Source organism: Sminthopsis crassicaudata, chromosome 3 (genome assembly GCF_048593235.1).
Source record: "Sminthopsis crassicaudata isolate SCR6 chromosome 3, ASM4859323v1, whole genome shotgun sequence".
NCBI lineage: Eukaryota > Metazoa > Chordata > Mammalia > Dasyuromorphia > Dasyuridae > Sminthopsis > Sminthopsis crassicaudata.
Genome location: NC_133619.1, coordinates 303,865,069 through 303,882,290, shown reverse-complemented (window position 1 = coordinate 303,882,290; position 17,222 = coordinate 303,865,069). Strand labels below are relative to the sequence as shown.

The window sequence follows — 17,222 nt, the reverse complement described above, 5'->3', positions numbered from 1 at the left end:
GGGCTCTCACTGCTGCTAGGGAGTCCTATCATGCCTATACCAACTTACTATCCCATTCTCCATAGTGGCTCTTCTCAGTTGAGAATCTTGCCTTATATTTTATAGAAAAATTAAGGCCATACATGGTGAATTCCCTATTCTTCCCTCTTCCTCATCTCTTCTCACTTAGATGGCTTCTATCTTTTTTTTTTTTTCCCCTTTCTCTATTGGTCTCACATAATGGAGTGGCCTTACTTCTTAAAGGCTAACCCCTCCATTTCCTTATTTTTTTTTTATCTTATGATTCTGGATCAAGAAATCCTATTTTATCCTCTCTCTTCCAGCAGTTTGTTCTCAAATCCATTCTTTTACTTATTTTCAATCTTTCCTTCTTTATTGTCTTATTCCCTACTGTCTGCAAACGTATCCATGTCTCCTCCATTCTAAAAAAAAAAAAAGTCACTTGGTTCTTCTATTTCCCTTCCTTCCTTTCCTTCCTTCCTTCTTTCCTTCCTTCCTTCTTTCCTTCCTTCCTTCCTTCCTTCCTTTCCTTCCTTCCTTCCTTCCTTCCTTCCTTCCTTCCTTCCTTCCTTCCTTCCTTCCTTCCTTCCTTTCCTTCCTTCCTTCCTTCCTTTCCTTCCTTCCTTCCTTCTTTCCTTCCTTCCTTCCTTCCTTCCTTCCTTTCCTTCCTTCCTTCCTTTCCTTCCTTCCTTCCTTCCTTCCTTCCTTCCTTCCTTCCTTCCTTCCTTCCTTCCTTCCTTCCTTCCTTCCTTCCTTCCTTCCTTCCTTTCCTTCCTTCCTTCCTTCCTTCCTTCCTTCCTTCCTTCCTTCCTTCCTTCCTTCCTTCCTTCCTTCCTTCCTTCCTTCCTTCCTTCCTTCCTTTCCTTCCTTCCTTCCTTCCTTTCCTTCCTTCCTTCCTTCCTTCCTTCCTTCCTTCCTTCCTTCCTTCCTTCCTTCCTTCCTTCCTTCCTTCCTTCCTTCCTTCCTTCCTTCCTTCCTTCCTTCCCTTCCTTCCCTTCCTTCCTTCCTTTCCTTCCTTCCTTCCTTCCTTCCTTCCTTCCTTCCTTCCTTCCTTCCTTCCTTCCTTCCTTCCTTCCTTCCTTCCTTCCTTCCTTCCTTCCTTCCTTCCTTCCTTCCTTCCTTCCTTTCCTTCCTTCCTTCCTTCCTTCCTTTCCTTCCCTTCCTTCCTTCCTTCCTTCCTTTCCTTCCTTCCTTCCTTCCTTCCTTCTTTCCTTCCTTCCTTCCTTTCCTTCCTTCCTTCCTTCCTTTCCTTCCTTCCTTCCTTCCTTCCTTCCTTCCTTCCTTCCTTCCTTCCTTCCTTCCTTCCTTCCTTCTTTCCTTTCCTTCCTTCCTTCCTTCCTTCCTTCCTTCCTTCCTTCCTTCCTTCCTTCCTTCCTTTCCTTCCTTCCTTCCTTCCTTCCTTCCTTCCTTCCTTCCTTCCTTCCTTCCTTCCTTCCTTCCTTCCTTCCTTCCTTCCTTCCTTCCTTCCTTCCTTTCCTTCCTTCCTTCCTTCCTTCCTTCCTTTCCTTCCTTCCTTCCTTTCCTTCCTTCCTTCCTTCCTTCCTTTCCTTCCTTCCTTCCTTCCTTCCTTCCTTCCTTCCTTCCTTCCTTCCTTCCTTCCTTCCTTCCTTCCTTCCTTCCTTCCTTCCTTCCTTCCTTCCTTCCTTCCTTCCTTCCTTCCTTCCTTCCTTCCTTCCTTCCTTCCTTTCCTTCCTTCCTTCCTTCCTTTCCTTCCTTCCTTTCCTTCCTTCCTTCCTTTCCTTCCTTCCTTTTTCTTTTCTATTTTTTTTTGGGAATGGCAATTGAGTTTAAGTGACTTGCCCAGTGTCATACAGCTAGGAATGTTAAATGTCTGAGGCCAGATTTGAACTCAGTCCTCCTGATTCCAGGGCTGATGCTCTATCTAGCTGGCCCAATTCTTCCATTTCTGTGCTCATCTGTATTTCTTCTGCCCTAGAGTAGCTACATTCCTCGAAGTCCCTCTACAATAAATACCTGCCCTTTCCCTCTGCTCCTTGTCGTCTTTGCCCTTTACAATGTGGATTCTGACCTTATCATTTGACCAAAACCGCTCCCTCCAAAGTTTATTTTCAATCTTTCCTTCTTTATTGTCTTAATCCCTACTGTCTGAAAACATATTCATGTCTCCTCCATTTAAAAAAAAATAAAAACAAAAACAAAAAATCAATGTCACTTGGTTCTTCTGTTTCTTTCTTTTTTTTTCTTCTTTCTTTCTCTTTGATCTCTTCGTTGCCTAGTCCAATATCTTTTTCTCAATCCTTGTCCTCCTTGATCTCTCTGCAGTCTTTGACCTTGTCAGTCATTTCTCCTCTCTAGGTTTTCAGGATACCACTCTCCTGGTCTGTTTCTTTTACTGGATCCTTTTTATACATCACCCAAAGATGTCCCTCAAAGTTCTGTCCTGAACTTTCTTTTTTTCTTTTTGGCAACTTTTGGGCGACTTTGTTTGGTGCTCTCATCAGGTCACATAGATTTATTTATCCTCTCTTTGTTGTTGATAAAAGCACTGGAAGATCTGATTTCAAATCCAGCTTCAGACACTAGCTGTGTGACCGTGGGCTAGTCACTTAATGTTGTTTGCCAAAAGAAAATGGCCAATATCTTTGTCAAGAAAGCCTCAAATTGGGTCATGAAGAGTCAGACATGATTGAAACAAATGAAAATGCTGGTGATTCTTAGGTCTATCCGTCCTTCCCTAGACTCTTTGCTGACCACCAAATTTACATCTACAACTGCCTTTCAGACATCCTGAGCTGGATGTCTAGTAGACATCTTAAAATTAATATGTTCAAAACAAAATTATCTTTCCCCCCAAACTCTCCCTACTTCCTACCTTCCCTTTTACTAACAAGGGCAACACCATCCTCCTAGTTCCTCAGGCTTGAAAACTAGAAGTCATTCTGGATTTCTCACTGGATGTAAACCATATTTGTTACTCCCACCCCAGCTATAATTAATCTGTTATCAAGGTGTGTTGATTTCTCCCCTGTAAAATCATTTGAATAGGCCTCCTCTTCTCTTGTAACATGAACACTACTATTGCAGGCCATCCTCACCTCTTGCCTAGGTTATTTCAATAGCCTACTTCAAGTCCTAATAGATGTGGCTAACTCAGGTCTTCCTCCACCTCACATCATTTTCCCATTGAAACACTAAAATGATTTTCCTAAAGTTCAGATCCAATCATGTTACATCCCCAGTGCTGGACTCAATAAACTCCAGTGGTTCCCAATTACCTTCAAGACCAAATAGGAAATACTTTCTTTGGCATTTAAAGCCTTTCATAACTTAATTTCCTCCTACCTTTCCAGTCTTCTTATACCTTACTCTTTGATGTGTACTCTTTGATCCAATGGCTACCTGATTATTCCACAAATAAGACACTCCATTTCTTGGCTTCAGGCATTTTCATTGACTGCTTAAAATGCTTTCCATCCTCTTCTCTGACCACCAGTCTCTCTGGCTTTCTTTAAGGATTAATTAAAATTCTGTATTTTACTGGAAGCCTTTCCTCTTAGTTAGCTCATGCCATTTAGACAGAGAATGGTAAAGCCTTTTTAGTAGGACTCTGTTAGGTAGGACTTTGTTAAGATTCTGACTGAGTGATCCACTGAGAATTACCAATCATTGCATTTGACAGTTCCTGTAAAGAAAAAGTTGGTACTGGAGTATTCTAAGGACTTTTGACAACTGGCTCTGATTTCCCTTTTAAAAGATTTATGACCAGCTGGCTGATGAATGGTATTCAGAGTGAAATGATTTTTACAAAGTTACTTGGTCCTTTATTTACATCATTTGTCAATGAAGCATTCACCCATTCAATTTCTGATCATTTCTGCTCCATGGTCAGAGATCAAACTCTATTCCCTAGCAAAAATGTAACTTTACAGGATCTGATCTCCCTTGCCCTGTCCAAGTGTCTTGCCAAATTACTTTGCTTATATTGTGTCTGTTGTTTCTCCATTGGTTTTTCTACCAGGAGACCACAAGAATAATGGGAAAGTAGAGCTTCCTATAGAAATCACGAGGTAGGGAGGTATCTTGTCAAACCCTTACTATCCTAGGTCTCCAAGTACTATGTATTGTCATTGCACTTTTTGTTCCTGTAGCTGAAGTTGTCTGACAAATGGCTGATGAAGAGTTATGTCACGAACTAGGTGTGAAGTTAGGTCTTTTAAAAGAGTTTACTAATTAATCATAGTACTGGAACAGCATTACCAAATCCACTCCATAACTACACAGTGGCAGTGCTAGTAGATAACAGTTATAATATTGCCAGTAGTTATAATCCTTCGAGATCGAGTTTCTGTTGGAGGGGGAAATGTCAGATGGAGGAGTATGCACACTGAATTCCTCATGCTAGTCATGAATAACATGATGGCCACTATTCACTGGTGTGATGGGAATTATATAGTTGCTTTAGCACAGCTCAACCACTTATATTCAGACCATTGGTGGATTGTATCCTACTCAGCTCATTACATATAATTAATAAGGTTTGGATTTAAATCTGAAAGATTTCTTAGAGTCAAACTTCCTTATTTTAAAGATGAGAAAACTGAGGCCAAAAGAGTTACATGATTTGTCTTAGGTCACATGGGTGGTAATTAGCAGATGTGAAATTTGAATCCAGTTCTTCGGATTCCCCATCTCCTGCTTTTTTAAGTATAGTGTGCTGTATTCCCTTCATAGACCAGAAGATTAGGCTCTCTGAGAATTCTTTAAAGCAAAAGTTGAAGAAAGATTCATTCTTTTATCAAACTTTCCCGTCTTTCCCATGTAAATGACTAAGATCATCAAGGAAGAGAATATTAAAAAAAAAAAAAAAAAGGAAAAACCTATTAGACTTGGAAGATGTGTACTCACACTTAGTGGGAGTGAGGAAAATGATGATTCAGGAAAGTAGACTCCTATAGCAATCATACTAGAAGGGCAACCCACTTAGTCACTGGATCAGAGAAAACCCTGGATCAGATACCAGTCAGCCATCCTATTCCTATGAATCAATGGAGGACTTATGCTTTCTTTTTAAGAGACATCGTGCCCAAGATTCAGCCCTTTTGGCCCCACTTGCCCTTTCACTCCTTGTTTTGTTTTGTTTCCCCCTTACCTGCCCATTTCTCTCGTGAAGCAGCAGCCATCTTTCAAGCAGCCCAAGAAGTGTGACTTCTGCATGCCCCTTGTCTTACAAATATCAGGAAAGCTTCAGAGAGACAGAGACAGAGACAGAGTGACAGAGGCAAAGGCAGAGGCAGAGGCAGAGACAGTCCCTGATAGTGCTTGGTTGCTTTTATCATAGTAAAGCTTTTATCAGAGAAATGAGTCTGTTAATTTTTTGGTAATTTTTACCTATTGAACCTGCTCTTCTACTACATATTAGTTTATCAGAGAAGTTGAAGAACCAGGGTAGGGGAATGCCCAAGAAGTAGGCATATACAATAATATCAAAAGTTGTAGAAATATTAAGAGGGATGAGGACTGAGATAAGTCTGTTGGATTTATCATTGTAAGAGAAAGAGCAATGTTAGTTGCGTGGTGGGTCAGAAGTTGGACTGGAAGGGATCAAGAAGAATGGGAGTGGAATAAATGGGAGCATGATTATTGATGTCTTTGTTTGGAAAAGGGAGTTTAGTTACAGGAGAGGAGATTTGGGACAATAGTTTGAGGGGAAATTTTTATTTTTAATGATGGAAAATATATAGGAATCTTTTGTAGGTGGTGGTGGTGAAGGAGCCAGTGGTTAAAGGAGAATGAAAATGAGAGAAAAATAGTTAAGATCAAGGGGACAAGTGCCTGGAAGAGATGGGAGAGGATGAGATTCAGAGTTCATGTGGAGAGATTAGCTTTGGTTTAGTAATTAGAGCAAGGAGGAGAGGATGGGAAATGATGAGTTTTGAAATACAGAATAGAAAAGAGGATGCTTATCAAGTCAAGTCAGTAAGCATTTATTAGGTACTATGTACAATGTGTGAAATTCTGGGGACACAAATACAAGCAAAAAAAATATTCTTGCTTTTAAGTAGGTTTTAAGCTCCTTATTAAAAGATGATGCATAAAAAGGAACTGAAAAACTGAGGAAGGAGGAAGGAAGGAGGGAAGAGGAGGTAGCCTCAATTAGCATGGTGGCTAAGCCTAAAGAATGCAAGATGTTGGTTTCTCAGAATGGAGATTCTGGGTAGAACCCATAAATAGAAAAAGGGAACCAAAAGGTCAGAGGGAGAATTTAGGTCTGGTGATCTCTTTTTCTAGAGATAAAATCCAGGTTTTGTTTTCTGAAAAAAGTATGAGGTCCCCTTGAGGAGAATATAGAAAGTTTTATAAGAAGTTGGAGAACCGAGGAGAAAATTTGGAATCGTTACTGTGTGATAGTCAATTAGAGAAGAAGAAAAGGATTGCTGTGTAGCATGAAGGCCAAATTGAAATTGGGAAACAAATTTGTAGTAGTCCCAATAAACACAATTATGTGATTTTTTTTTCCCTAAGAAACATTTAGCAATATGTTTATAGGATTGGAGTAAGTGCTAGCAAACCATAGTTGGGTTTGGCAAGATGTGACTGATAGAACAAAGGAGCTAGGAATTCCAGGGCAGTTTAGAGTGGAACTGGATGACCACAGGGTAAAAATTTTGAACTGGGGGGGGGGTCAAGGCGGAGATTACAGTAGGAGTGATAGACTGGGGGAATATAAGGACAAAATATCATGATGAGGATGAAGAATAGGTTTAGTAGAGATGAAGCAAAAATAAAGATTAAAGGATAGGAGACTATCTTCAGAGAAAAGAATTTAAGATTTTGGGGTAAAAAGAGGTAGAATAATCAGGGGTAATGGCCAGATCAAGGGCAGAACAATTTCTGTGTGGCTGAGGTGGAATTAAGATGTAAATCTTGTCACTTTATATGAGGTTGATATACTATCAGTCCCAGTTGTTAGAGGATGAAAATGCTTAACAGTTTGTAGCTTTTTTTACTGCAACATGTATAGAAGGACATAAAAAGGAGAGGAATGCTTCTCACAAATTTTGCTTAGGACCAGCCTTACATATTTCTGTGTTACATTCATTGCAACATTAAAGTTTTCAGTAGGAATATATTCTTTATGAGGAAAACATTTATTGTTACCAAAATGTTTTTTATAAGTCTGTAGGCTCAATAAAACATTTTAGTAGTAGTTTTAGACTTTGCTTCATTTGCTATTAAGGTGTACTCATTTTAAGAATTTTGTTTTAGAAATCCATTTTCTTCTTAAGTTTTGGCAGTGGGCTAAATGCAAATAAGAGTTCTTTAAAAGTACCAGAAAAAATTTTATTTGACTTAATTTAACTGCATCTTTTTAGCCAAAATCTATAGCCAGTTTATACAATCATTTTTTTTCCCCATGGTTTACTACGTGCAAGTAAACTACTTGCAAGTAAAGTAGCCTCTCTGCACTAGATTCTTACTGACTTGTACCAAAGGAGTGTGAATTATCTAACTAGACAGATCTATACTAGGAGTATAGTGTAGGAAAACAAAAATAATAGAATTTTTGGAGAAATATAATTTGAAGTGTAATAATGATTAATGATTTGTACTATTGCACATTTGTTTTGTAAATGTAGAAAGTCCAGTATTTCACGAAAATTTTTTGCTATTTTTATTGAAATCTCTTACTAATTTGATTGATCAGAGAACATTAATTTGGGGGCCAACATTATGAATTTGAACTTTGAGTAGGGACCATTTTAGTTTGTACTATCCAAAATTCATTACAAATCTTGACCAGCCATCTCACAAATTTGTCAATGTGAATTTTGTGAATGTGAGTAGATGAGTGTAAATTCGTCATCTCTAATTGTATAACATTCATAGCAAAATTTCTACAATGAAGCAGTATTTTCTGAGAATAATGGAAATAACATTTTTTTTGTGTGTAGAAAATTCTTAGAAAAGTAATGATGTAGACATGGGAAAGTGGATTAAAATAGCAAGTGTCTCAAAAAAAATAAGGGAAAAGCTTGGGGAAGGGTAAAGCAAAGTTTTGAAACATATAAGAAGTTGGGGATTAGATATAATAGTAGCTTAAATGAGGTGAAATATTATGTTCTTTCTAGACTGATAAGGAATCCTGGATTCTCTATTTCTATACCAGTGAAACACAACTTTGTACATAAAGGAAGATGTTATTGTAATTTAATGTTCCTTGGGACTACCTGAGTTTTTTGACTTACTGGTTTTAAAACTGAGCATATGAGAAATATATCATTCTTAAATATTTATGATGTGAAATTGATTGAGAGGGAGACATAATGTTTATACTATAAGCTATGGAATATGAGTTAATGATTTGAAAAAGAAAACTTTTGAAAACAATTTTAAGTAGCAACATGGCAAAACTAACTTCTTTTTAAATTTTCCTTTAAGTTCACAACAAAGTATATAAAGATTCCATTTCAAGGTAAGCAATTATTGCTTTATGCTTTACTGTAGTTCTAAGCATTAAATGTCATTTCTGCCAATTTTCTTTGAAATATTTTCAATTACTTTATTCTTTTCCAAGTACTTTTTTTGTTCCTAATTGCTTTTCATTATGGTACTTCAGCATAACTAAAAGTTTATAGTTATACGGACTAAACCTAATTTACTAGTTTTCAGCAGTTTTAGCATTACTGATTTTGAAAATTTCTTTATCTAAAACTGTTCTCAGAATAGTTCAGTATTTACATATATAATTTTATGTGAATTATAATAAATAATGGCAAGTCATCTCATGGTTTTCTTGGGAATAATTGAACTAAAGTTCTAATGGAAAACTTTTAAAAATGGGATTGCCTTGGACATGTGAAAATGGATGTGTCAAAGGAAAAGTTAGGGAAATGGTGAACATTTTAAAACAGTATTTTAAGGTATATGGGAATTTGTGAGATCTATAATAGTGGAATAAATGAGATATAATTTTATATTATTTCTAGTTTGATAAGGAGATCTTGGTTCTTCAGAGTTATACCAGCTAAACCCAAGTCTTGGCAAGTTCTTTCTACCAATATTGAAAAAATTTGAGTATGGGCCATTGATTCACTATATGTCTGTGTTCCCAGGATCAGAAAGCTAAGCATGGTGAAGCCCATAATTAGGTTAACATATGGTTTTGGCTACTATACCTCTTGAAGACTACTAAATTACAGAGGTGTTGATATCTTTGTTGGTAGAGAATGTGCAGACTGATAAAATTATAGTTCCTTTTGACATTAAAGTAATAAAAAATAGGTTGGACAATCTCAAGCTTGTGCTCAGACAATTTGGAGCATTTTATTTATTTATTCATTCATTTATATATACATATACTTTTATTTATTTATCTATTTATCTATCTATTTATTCATTCATTCATTTATTTATTTTTTAGATTCATTCATTCATTTGTTCATTCATTTATTCATTTATTTATCTATTTATCTATTCATCTATTTATTTATTTACTCATTCATTCATTCATTTATTTATTTATTTCCTGAGGCTGGGGTTAAGTGACTTGCCCAGGGTCACACAGCTAAGAAGTATTAAGTGTCTGAGATCAGATTTGAACTCGGGTCCTCCTGAATTCAGGGCTGGTGCTCTATCCACTTAGCCACCTAGCTGCCTCGAGCATTTTATTTTTTATTGAAAAAACTACTAGATAAATACTGACATTGCAAAATAAAAATAAAATATTGGATAGAGAGGTGTTATTTTCACCTGCACTTCAAGGGGAGTTGATGAGGGAAATAGCATGAAGATTATTTTAAACAGGAGTATTAAAAGAGAGTGCTTCTATTCTAACAGTGAAAAAGATAATACCAAAAGCTATAAATAAAAATTTATTTCCACAGAAGACCACTCTGCAGAAATTTGTAAGTAATGAATGAGGGTGATGATATGTATATCATACTTAGTAAACATACTAAGAGGTCTAATTAGGGCAATACAATAAATCATTATGAGATCTCAACTTTAGTAGTTTGGAAGATAAAAATTAATCTACAAATATTAGAAATTTCAGTGATGTAAGCATTATAATTTTTTAGAAAAGTCATATTTGGAAAAATTTAGTGCAGAAGTAATAAAGGGGGAAAACAGTAACTGAGAGGAAAGAGTCAATACTGGGAGATTTAATAAGTCAATTTATCCTGAAATTTATTGCCTTTTATTGCTGTTCATAATTTATTATATATCATTCTTGTAGTTGAATGCAAATGCTTATAGAGGAGAAGGGACATTTTAATTAGAAAGATGTCATCCTTACTAACAATTATCAGTAATTCACCAAGAATGAATTGAGTTTTGATTGGTATCCAAATCACTAATACTGTTTCATGGTTCTTACTGATAATACTCAACCTTTTTCAACTTTTTAGATCATAGCTCAAAGTAAGGGATTTATATGGTCTAAGTTCTAACCTAAGGAAACTTTTCCCCATTGTCTTTTTAACAAATTATAATAAGAATTACATATTTTAAGAAACTAGACCCTCTGAAGTTTAAGTACAATTAATGATTAATTACTATTTCTCTTTGTTGTTTTGATATTAATTAGTTCTTATATTTAGTTTTATATCCTTAAGGTAAAGCTCAGAAATTCAGTTATTAAAATTCTGCTATGTACCAATCACTAGGGATACTGAGATAAAAACTTTAAAATCTTAAGAGGCTTATTTTCAACTAGAGGTCATAACATATTCATGTGTAAGTAAATATAAGATTATTTGTGGAGGGAAAAATCTTAACATTCTCTTAGTTAAGTCTTTTAGGAAAATAACTTCAGAAAGGTAGAGATAAGGTGGGAATGAGATTACTTTCCAAGAAAGGTGGGGGGGGGGGGGAGGAAGGAGTAACTTCCATTAATTTATTCACAGAAGTAGAATGTAAAATTCTGAATGCAGGGGCTAGCAAAGTAATATACCATTTTATTTTTTTTTAATATAAAATTAATAAAGGATAATAATGTCATATGGGCTGAAAAAGTCATTTGGATCTAGATTGGGAATTCTAGACTATTTAAAATTTTTTCTTTTGTTTCTTTAGTGTCTCTGAATAAGATTTCATTGTTAGTGGATACCATTCATTTAAAGAAGTTTGGGTTGTGGACACATAAAGAAGACAACCACTGTAAAAGGAGAAATTCTATCATTTTCCTCTGGACATCTTCAGATTATCTAGAAATGATTGAAAGCCAACTTGGGAAATCTGTTTTAAGGCAGCTATGTAAGTGTATGGTGGATTTAAAATTCTATAGATACAGGGAAATCTTGTAAAGAGTCGAGTCTCTTTTTCTAGTTTACCTTTTGAGTTTACTTATTTGGTTTACTACTGTATACTATAGGTAGCTTTCTATATTTTTCCTCCTGTATCATTCCTCCTGATAATTATGAAGTGTGGGGTGAGTGGATGGATTTTCTTAGTATCTGAATCTGTAATTCTGTTAATTAGTTGCCATTTTAGACAATTTTCATTCATCTTTGAGATTCATACTTTTATTTTTTAAGAAATAGTTTTTCAATCAGTTCTAAATTCCATTTGTCCATTCTCTCAACAATTTTTTTCGTCCTGGAAAGATTTGTCTCTATTTCTAAGTACTCTTTTTCTAAGTAATTTTATTTTTGACAGTTGAGCCTTAAGACCCTTTGACATTTTAGCAAAAGAAAGATCAGGTCACCATTGCTGCTTCAGGTATGTCTTTATATACAGAATTAGAGACTTAGTGGGAAATTTGATAGTCTTAAACCCTTCAAGCAGAGAGGCCAAGGAAAAGGAATAATTATATATAATATATATATAATAGGCTAAGTTTTGTGAAATGTTTACTTCATTGTTATATGAAATAGAGAGTATTGTTTTTCATGTTTTACAGATTTGGAAATTGAAGCAAAGTCATTTTTCTATGGTCTTGTAGATACAAGTGTTGAGACTTTAATTTGAACTTAGCTTTTTCTGACTCACAGTGCAGTCATTTGGACAAAGCATTTGATAAGGAGTAAAAAAACTGGGGTTTAAATATTAACACTTAAATTTCACCTCTTTAGGCCTTAATTTCCTTATTTGTAAAATAAAAGGATTGATTTAAATCATGTCTAAGTTCTATTCTACCTGTAAATCTATGAGACTATGAAAAGCAGAGTTTATTAGAGGAAGAGATATAAAGAAGTTTGAGAAATAATTGCTGACCTAATCAGTGTCTAGAACTTAGCTATTTCTTTGATTTGATTCATATTTATTATGTCAGCTGCAAAAAACATTCTGCTTAAAGCAACCCCTCCAGGACATTTTTGCAATTTTATGTATGAAAAAGTTATATGCTTTGTATAGATTATAAAAAGAAACTTCTTTCTTGATTTTCCCCCCCAAATATGCAGTCAGATGAATAGATTTATGGAAACAAAATATATTTTATTTGGGAAATATTAAATATAAATATTCTGGGTACTTTCTTCTCTTTAATGTTTGGTTTGTATCACTTAAGCCCAGTGAATTTAAATCATAATTGGATAAAATTAATTAGGAAATATGTTCCCCCAATTCAGAGTTAGTAGTGGGCATAGTTTTATTTTTCATGAAGCTTATACAAACTGTTTATCACTCAGTCTTTTGTCTTGCTCTTGGTACCTATAGATTTATTCAAAGGAGTAAGAATTAAAATAGCAGACGAGAGGGAAAGTTTAGGAAGAATTTTTGTCAAATGAGAGATTACCATTGAAGCACTTTGTTTCTTGAAAGACACTTGAATGTATCTTAATTGATAGGAGAAAAATAAAAAGAAACATGGCAATATTGTAGTTACATTAGAAATTTCTTAAATAGGGCAATTAAAGGAATAGGCATGATTGGCATGAATTCTGTTAATATTTTATTAATGTTTTAAATTAATTAATCTCTTTTAAATTAGAGATCAAAATTTATACCATTACTAGCAATATTTGTCAAAGTTTAGTGAGAGACAAAATGAAAACAGGGATTAAAATGGGTTCCTCTTTCTTTCTAGCTAAATCTGATGAATTCATATTCCTTGAGTTGAGCAAACCAGCTTCAGAAGAGGAGGAAGATAAACTGAATGAGGTGATGGCAGAAGTGAGCAGGAAAACGAGATCATTAGACCTTTGCCATCCACTACCTTGGAACCAGGCTCTTTCTTTGCTTCAAGGCTTATCTGCACAAGAAAGCTCTTTTATCGATTATTATTGTTCTTCCTCAAAGTACTGCCATAATCCAGTGGCTGCTGTTGAAACAAAAGCAGAATCTCCTCCTCAGGTCAGTGCATGATAATTTTATGAACAAAAAGGGCTTCATAAGAGAAATTAAGCCACTTTTTGAATACTAGTAGAAGATAAACATTTCTCTGCTTCTCCAGGTAAACATTAGTTATGTGTCAGTGTGATTCAATTATTCATTTTATCTTTGAAGAAGAAAATACTTAAAATAGTCAGCTGTATTTTCAGGCTGATTCTTTTGGGCTGGAGAATCTATGGAAGACTACATGATAGATGGAAGAAGGAAAGGCATTTACCCCTCTTCTCCCATTTATAATTGGGAATATCAAAGACCTTAAATTTACCCTAGTATTTTAGGAGCTTTCCAGGTCATTATTTTCTTAGACCATTTTTTTTTTTTTTTTTGAGGAGCTAACAATTCTAGCATAGCATGAAACTAGAAGTAGAAGAATCAGAAGACACTGAAGTTTGCAACTGGTTGAGTGATTTCATGTTAATTCTGATGGCATTCCTTCTTGTGCTCATACTTTTCATTTCTCAAGTTCCTTGGCCATCTTAATGTATTTCTTTTTATAATTTTTTTCAAGGCCATTTTGGATCCTCACGGAAAGTTAGTCTGATTTTAATAAGCTTGAGTGAAGCTTGTTTTTTCTTTTTAAAATTTATTTTTTTTCAATTAATAAGCATCTATTTTCTCTTCCTTGCATTTCTACCCATTGAATGAAATGAAAAGAAACCAAATGATTTCCAGAGAGTGAGTTTTACAACTTTTGCTAGAACTTTTTCTAGATTTTAACAGTACTGCTGTAGGAATTCATTATATCCAGTCAAGGTCCTTTATGTACATATATATATATATATATATATATATATATATATATATATATATATATATATATATAAACAAACAAACAAACAAACAAAAAACCTCCTCAAAACTAAAAAAAAACCCAACAAACCCAAATTTGAATTTTTAAACTAGATAAAGAAAATAATAAATGTGTATTAAAAATGAGTGTTTGTTTTGCAATATGTTCCATTACAGGATTTAAATAATAAGCTCCTCTGTTGCTTTTAAAATATTATTTGATTTATATACATTTGAATAATTTACCTAATGCTATGCTATATATGACTCTGCTCACCCACCATAAGCTTTTCCACAGTGACTGTGAGTCTGAGCTAATGCATTTCATATTCTTTTCTGTTACCTTTGTGTCGATAATTTTTCATTCATGACCTTTCCCTTACTATGTGCTCTACTAGCTAATCTAACCAGCCACAGTAGTTTGTTTTCTCTTATTTAAAAATAAATTAGAGGTAGTATGTTATTGTGGATATAGCCAGCCTGTCTTAGAGACAAGAACTTATGGGCTGTGTGACTGGGTGAATCACTCTTGTACCAAACAAGTTGTGAGAAGCATACTTGACATTTGAACTTCAGTCTTCTGACTTTAATTGTAGCAGTATTTTCATAGAAACAAAATGCCTACCTTGTGGAAAAGCTATGGTCATTGAATTGTATCTACTTATAGTGAAGATTTTAACAATTCACATTTATATAATTCTTTAAGGATTACTAACTTTTTTCTTAGTAGCCCTCTGAGGTAGGATTGTTCATAATTGTACATTTATTTTACAATTATGAAACCAAGTCTCAGAGAAGCTTTTTTGTTCATGATTACCTCAAATAAATGTTAGAGCTAATATTTGAATCTCAAGAGTTAGTTTGTTTACATTTTGCCAAATACATGTAGATATAGATATATCCTATATTGTTAATGTGATATTAACTCAGGTAGGTATCTTCCTCATATATCCTAGGTTTTGTTTTTATTTTGTATTTTCAAGATTTAATTGTACACAGTCATAAAAACAACTTTTTTCTTTGTTGTAGGCCTCAAATGCCAATATAACCAAACCTAGCTACACTCTCTTGCACAAGAGGGGTAGTGGTTGCTATTCACTTTCTATTACTTCAAATCCAGATGATAATGAATGGAAAGAAGTAAAAAACACTGGACCAATTAAAAAGTATGTACTAATTATCTTATCCTGTTTATATTAGGTGGGCACAGTGCTTAAGGCTGAAAAGCAGTTTCCATTCCTAGGTGTCCAATTTTGGAAATTTGTCTTTTGAAATGAAATTTTTCAGACTAATACATTTTCTAAAAGTGAAATCATGTTTTGGCAATTTTGTTTCTCTTTTGATTTATAAGTTACAGTACTCTTGGAGGTAGATATTATCATTATCCTTATTTTGCAAATGAGGAAACTGAGGCACAGAGGTTTTTAAGTGTTTTGAGGTCACATTTGTACTCATAGCTTTCTGACTTCAGCCACAGTGCTCTTTCTAGTGAGCCACCTCATTATTTACTAGGATAATGCTGTGGTTACAAACCTGATGTTTAGAGGTAGCAAAGAATTGGAGAGACTTGAAAGAAGAATGGGTTTGAGGAAAAAGATAATGAATTTAGACACATTAAGTTTTAGATGCCTATGGGACATCCAGTTTGAAACATCTAATAAGCAGCTGGGACTGGAGCTCAGATAAGAAAGCAGAACTAGTTCTGTACCTCTGGGAGTCATCTTCATAAAGATGATAATTAAGTCCTTGGGAGTAGATGAGGTTTCTGAGTGACAGAATGTTAGAGAAATGAGAAAGAGGGCTTTGTCAGAGTCTTTGGAAGGGTATATCTGCTATTATAAGTGTGGATTATGGATTCAGATATGGTAAAGGAGTCTGAGGGAGTGGTCATAGAGGAAACCAGCAACTCTTCTTCATTGAATTGGCTGCTTCCTTCACTACTATTCCAACCTAGCTTTGGGGCAATAATTCACAAGTGTCATTCTTTATGAACTTTTGTACTGGAAGTTAGAGAAAAAGAGCTTGACTTTTACTATAGCTTGGTTTCTAGTATTTTCAAGATACTAGAAACTGTTTCAAGTTTTTTTTTTTTTTTCTATTTGATTTATTTTCTACACATTTTGAAATTTATATAGTATCTTTCTTTGGGGAGACTTTGATCTCAAGCATTTATTTTAGTCTTATTGTCTATTAGGTACAAGAAAGATAAGCCTATAAAGTATGAGTTCTTAATCTGGGTGTATGAACTTATTTCTAAAAATATTTTGATAACTGTATTTAAACGTAATTGTTTTTCTTTGTAATTATGTGTGTTTGAAAACTGTTATTCTGAGGAGTTCATAGGCTTCCCTAGACAGCCAAATGAATGGGTCCATGACAACCAGAAAGTTAAGACCCTCTTTCCTTACAGTAACAAACTATGCTTTGTTATGGATTTGTGGGGGGGGGGGAGAAGGAGAGAGATAAATGAATGAGAATTATCTATAAGGAACTGTAAAGAAACTCACAGAAAAGAAATTGAGCATAAAATTTGATACATTAGGAAGAAGAGAAATATAACATTTATGGCTTATTTCCATTCTTTTTCTGTGTCAGAATCCCGTTTTATTAATAGAACTTTGATTCCCAATTTATAATTTTTTAACTTCATTGTTACTTTTTAGGTTGATTGTATATCCCCCACCACCTACAAAAGGAGGATTAGGAGTTACTAATGAAGACCTAGAGTGCTTAGAAGATGGAGAATTTCTTAATGATGTAATCATTGATTTCTATCTTAAGTAAGTAAAATACCAAACATACTTTTCTAGGTTTGATAGTAACTCACTTTTGTTGTCAAAGGTTAGGGGGGGGAAAGGTATTTTACATATCTTAATTAACTACACTCTTAGAACATGGTAGCAGAAACTTGCCAGATTTTAGTTTTGTTAGTTTTTTCTATGTAAATCTATTATCACTTGTCACATTAAAGACATATCCACTAATGCCAAAATTGAAAAGTATCACACAGATAAAGATTTTTGCCCAAACAGCTCTACTGTTGACTTCTTCTATTGAATCTTCAGTTTTCTAATTGGTCATTATCATCCTGTGAAATTCATTTTTTTTGGCCTACCAAAATTTTGACAGCTTAGTTT

The 17,222-nt window shown here is 34.5% G+C and overlaps 1 protein-coding gene across 5 annotated transcripts in view; it reads left to right on the top strand.

The window, feature by feature from the left end:
• The window catches only part of SENP7 (SUMO specific peptidase 7), a 135,319-nt gene that overhangs the window by 70,917 nt on the left and 47,180 nt on the right, over window positions 1-17,222 (top strand). For all 5 annotated transcript variants that reach the window (XM_074301052.1, XM_074301051.1, XM_074301050.1 and 2 more), the window contains 5 exons: window positions 8,401-8,434; window positions 11,038-11,217; window positions 12,992-13,257; window positions 15,115-15,251; window positions 16,749-16,865. In XM_074301052.1, the coding sequence (XP_074157153.1) occupies window positions 8,401-8,434; window positions 11,038-11,217; window positions 12,992-13,257; window positions 15,115-15,251; window positions 16,749-16,865 (734 nt within the window). The remainder of the gene's footprint in view (window positions 1-8,400; window positions 8,435-11,037; window positions 11,218-12,991; window positions 13,258-15,114; window positions 15,252-16,748; window positions 16,866-17,222) is intronic.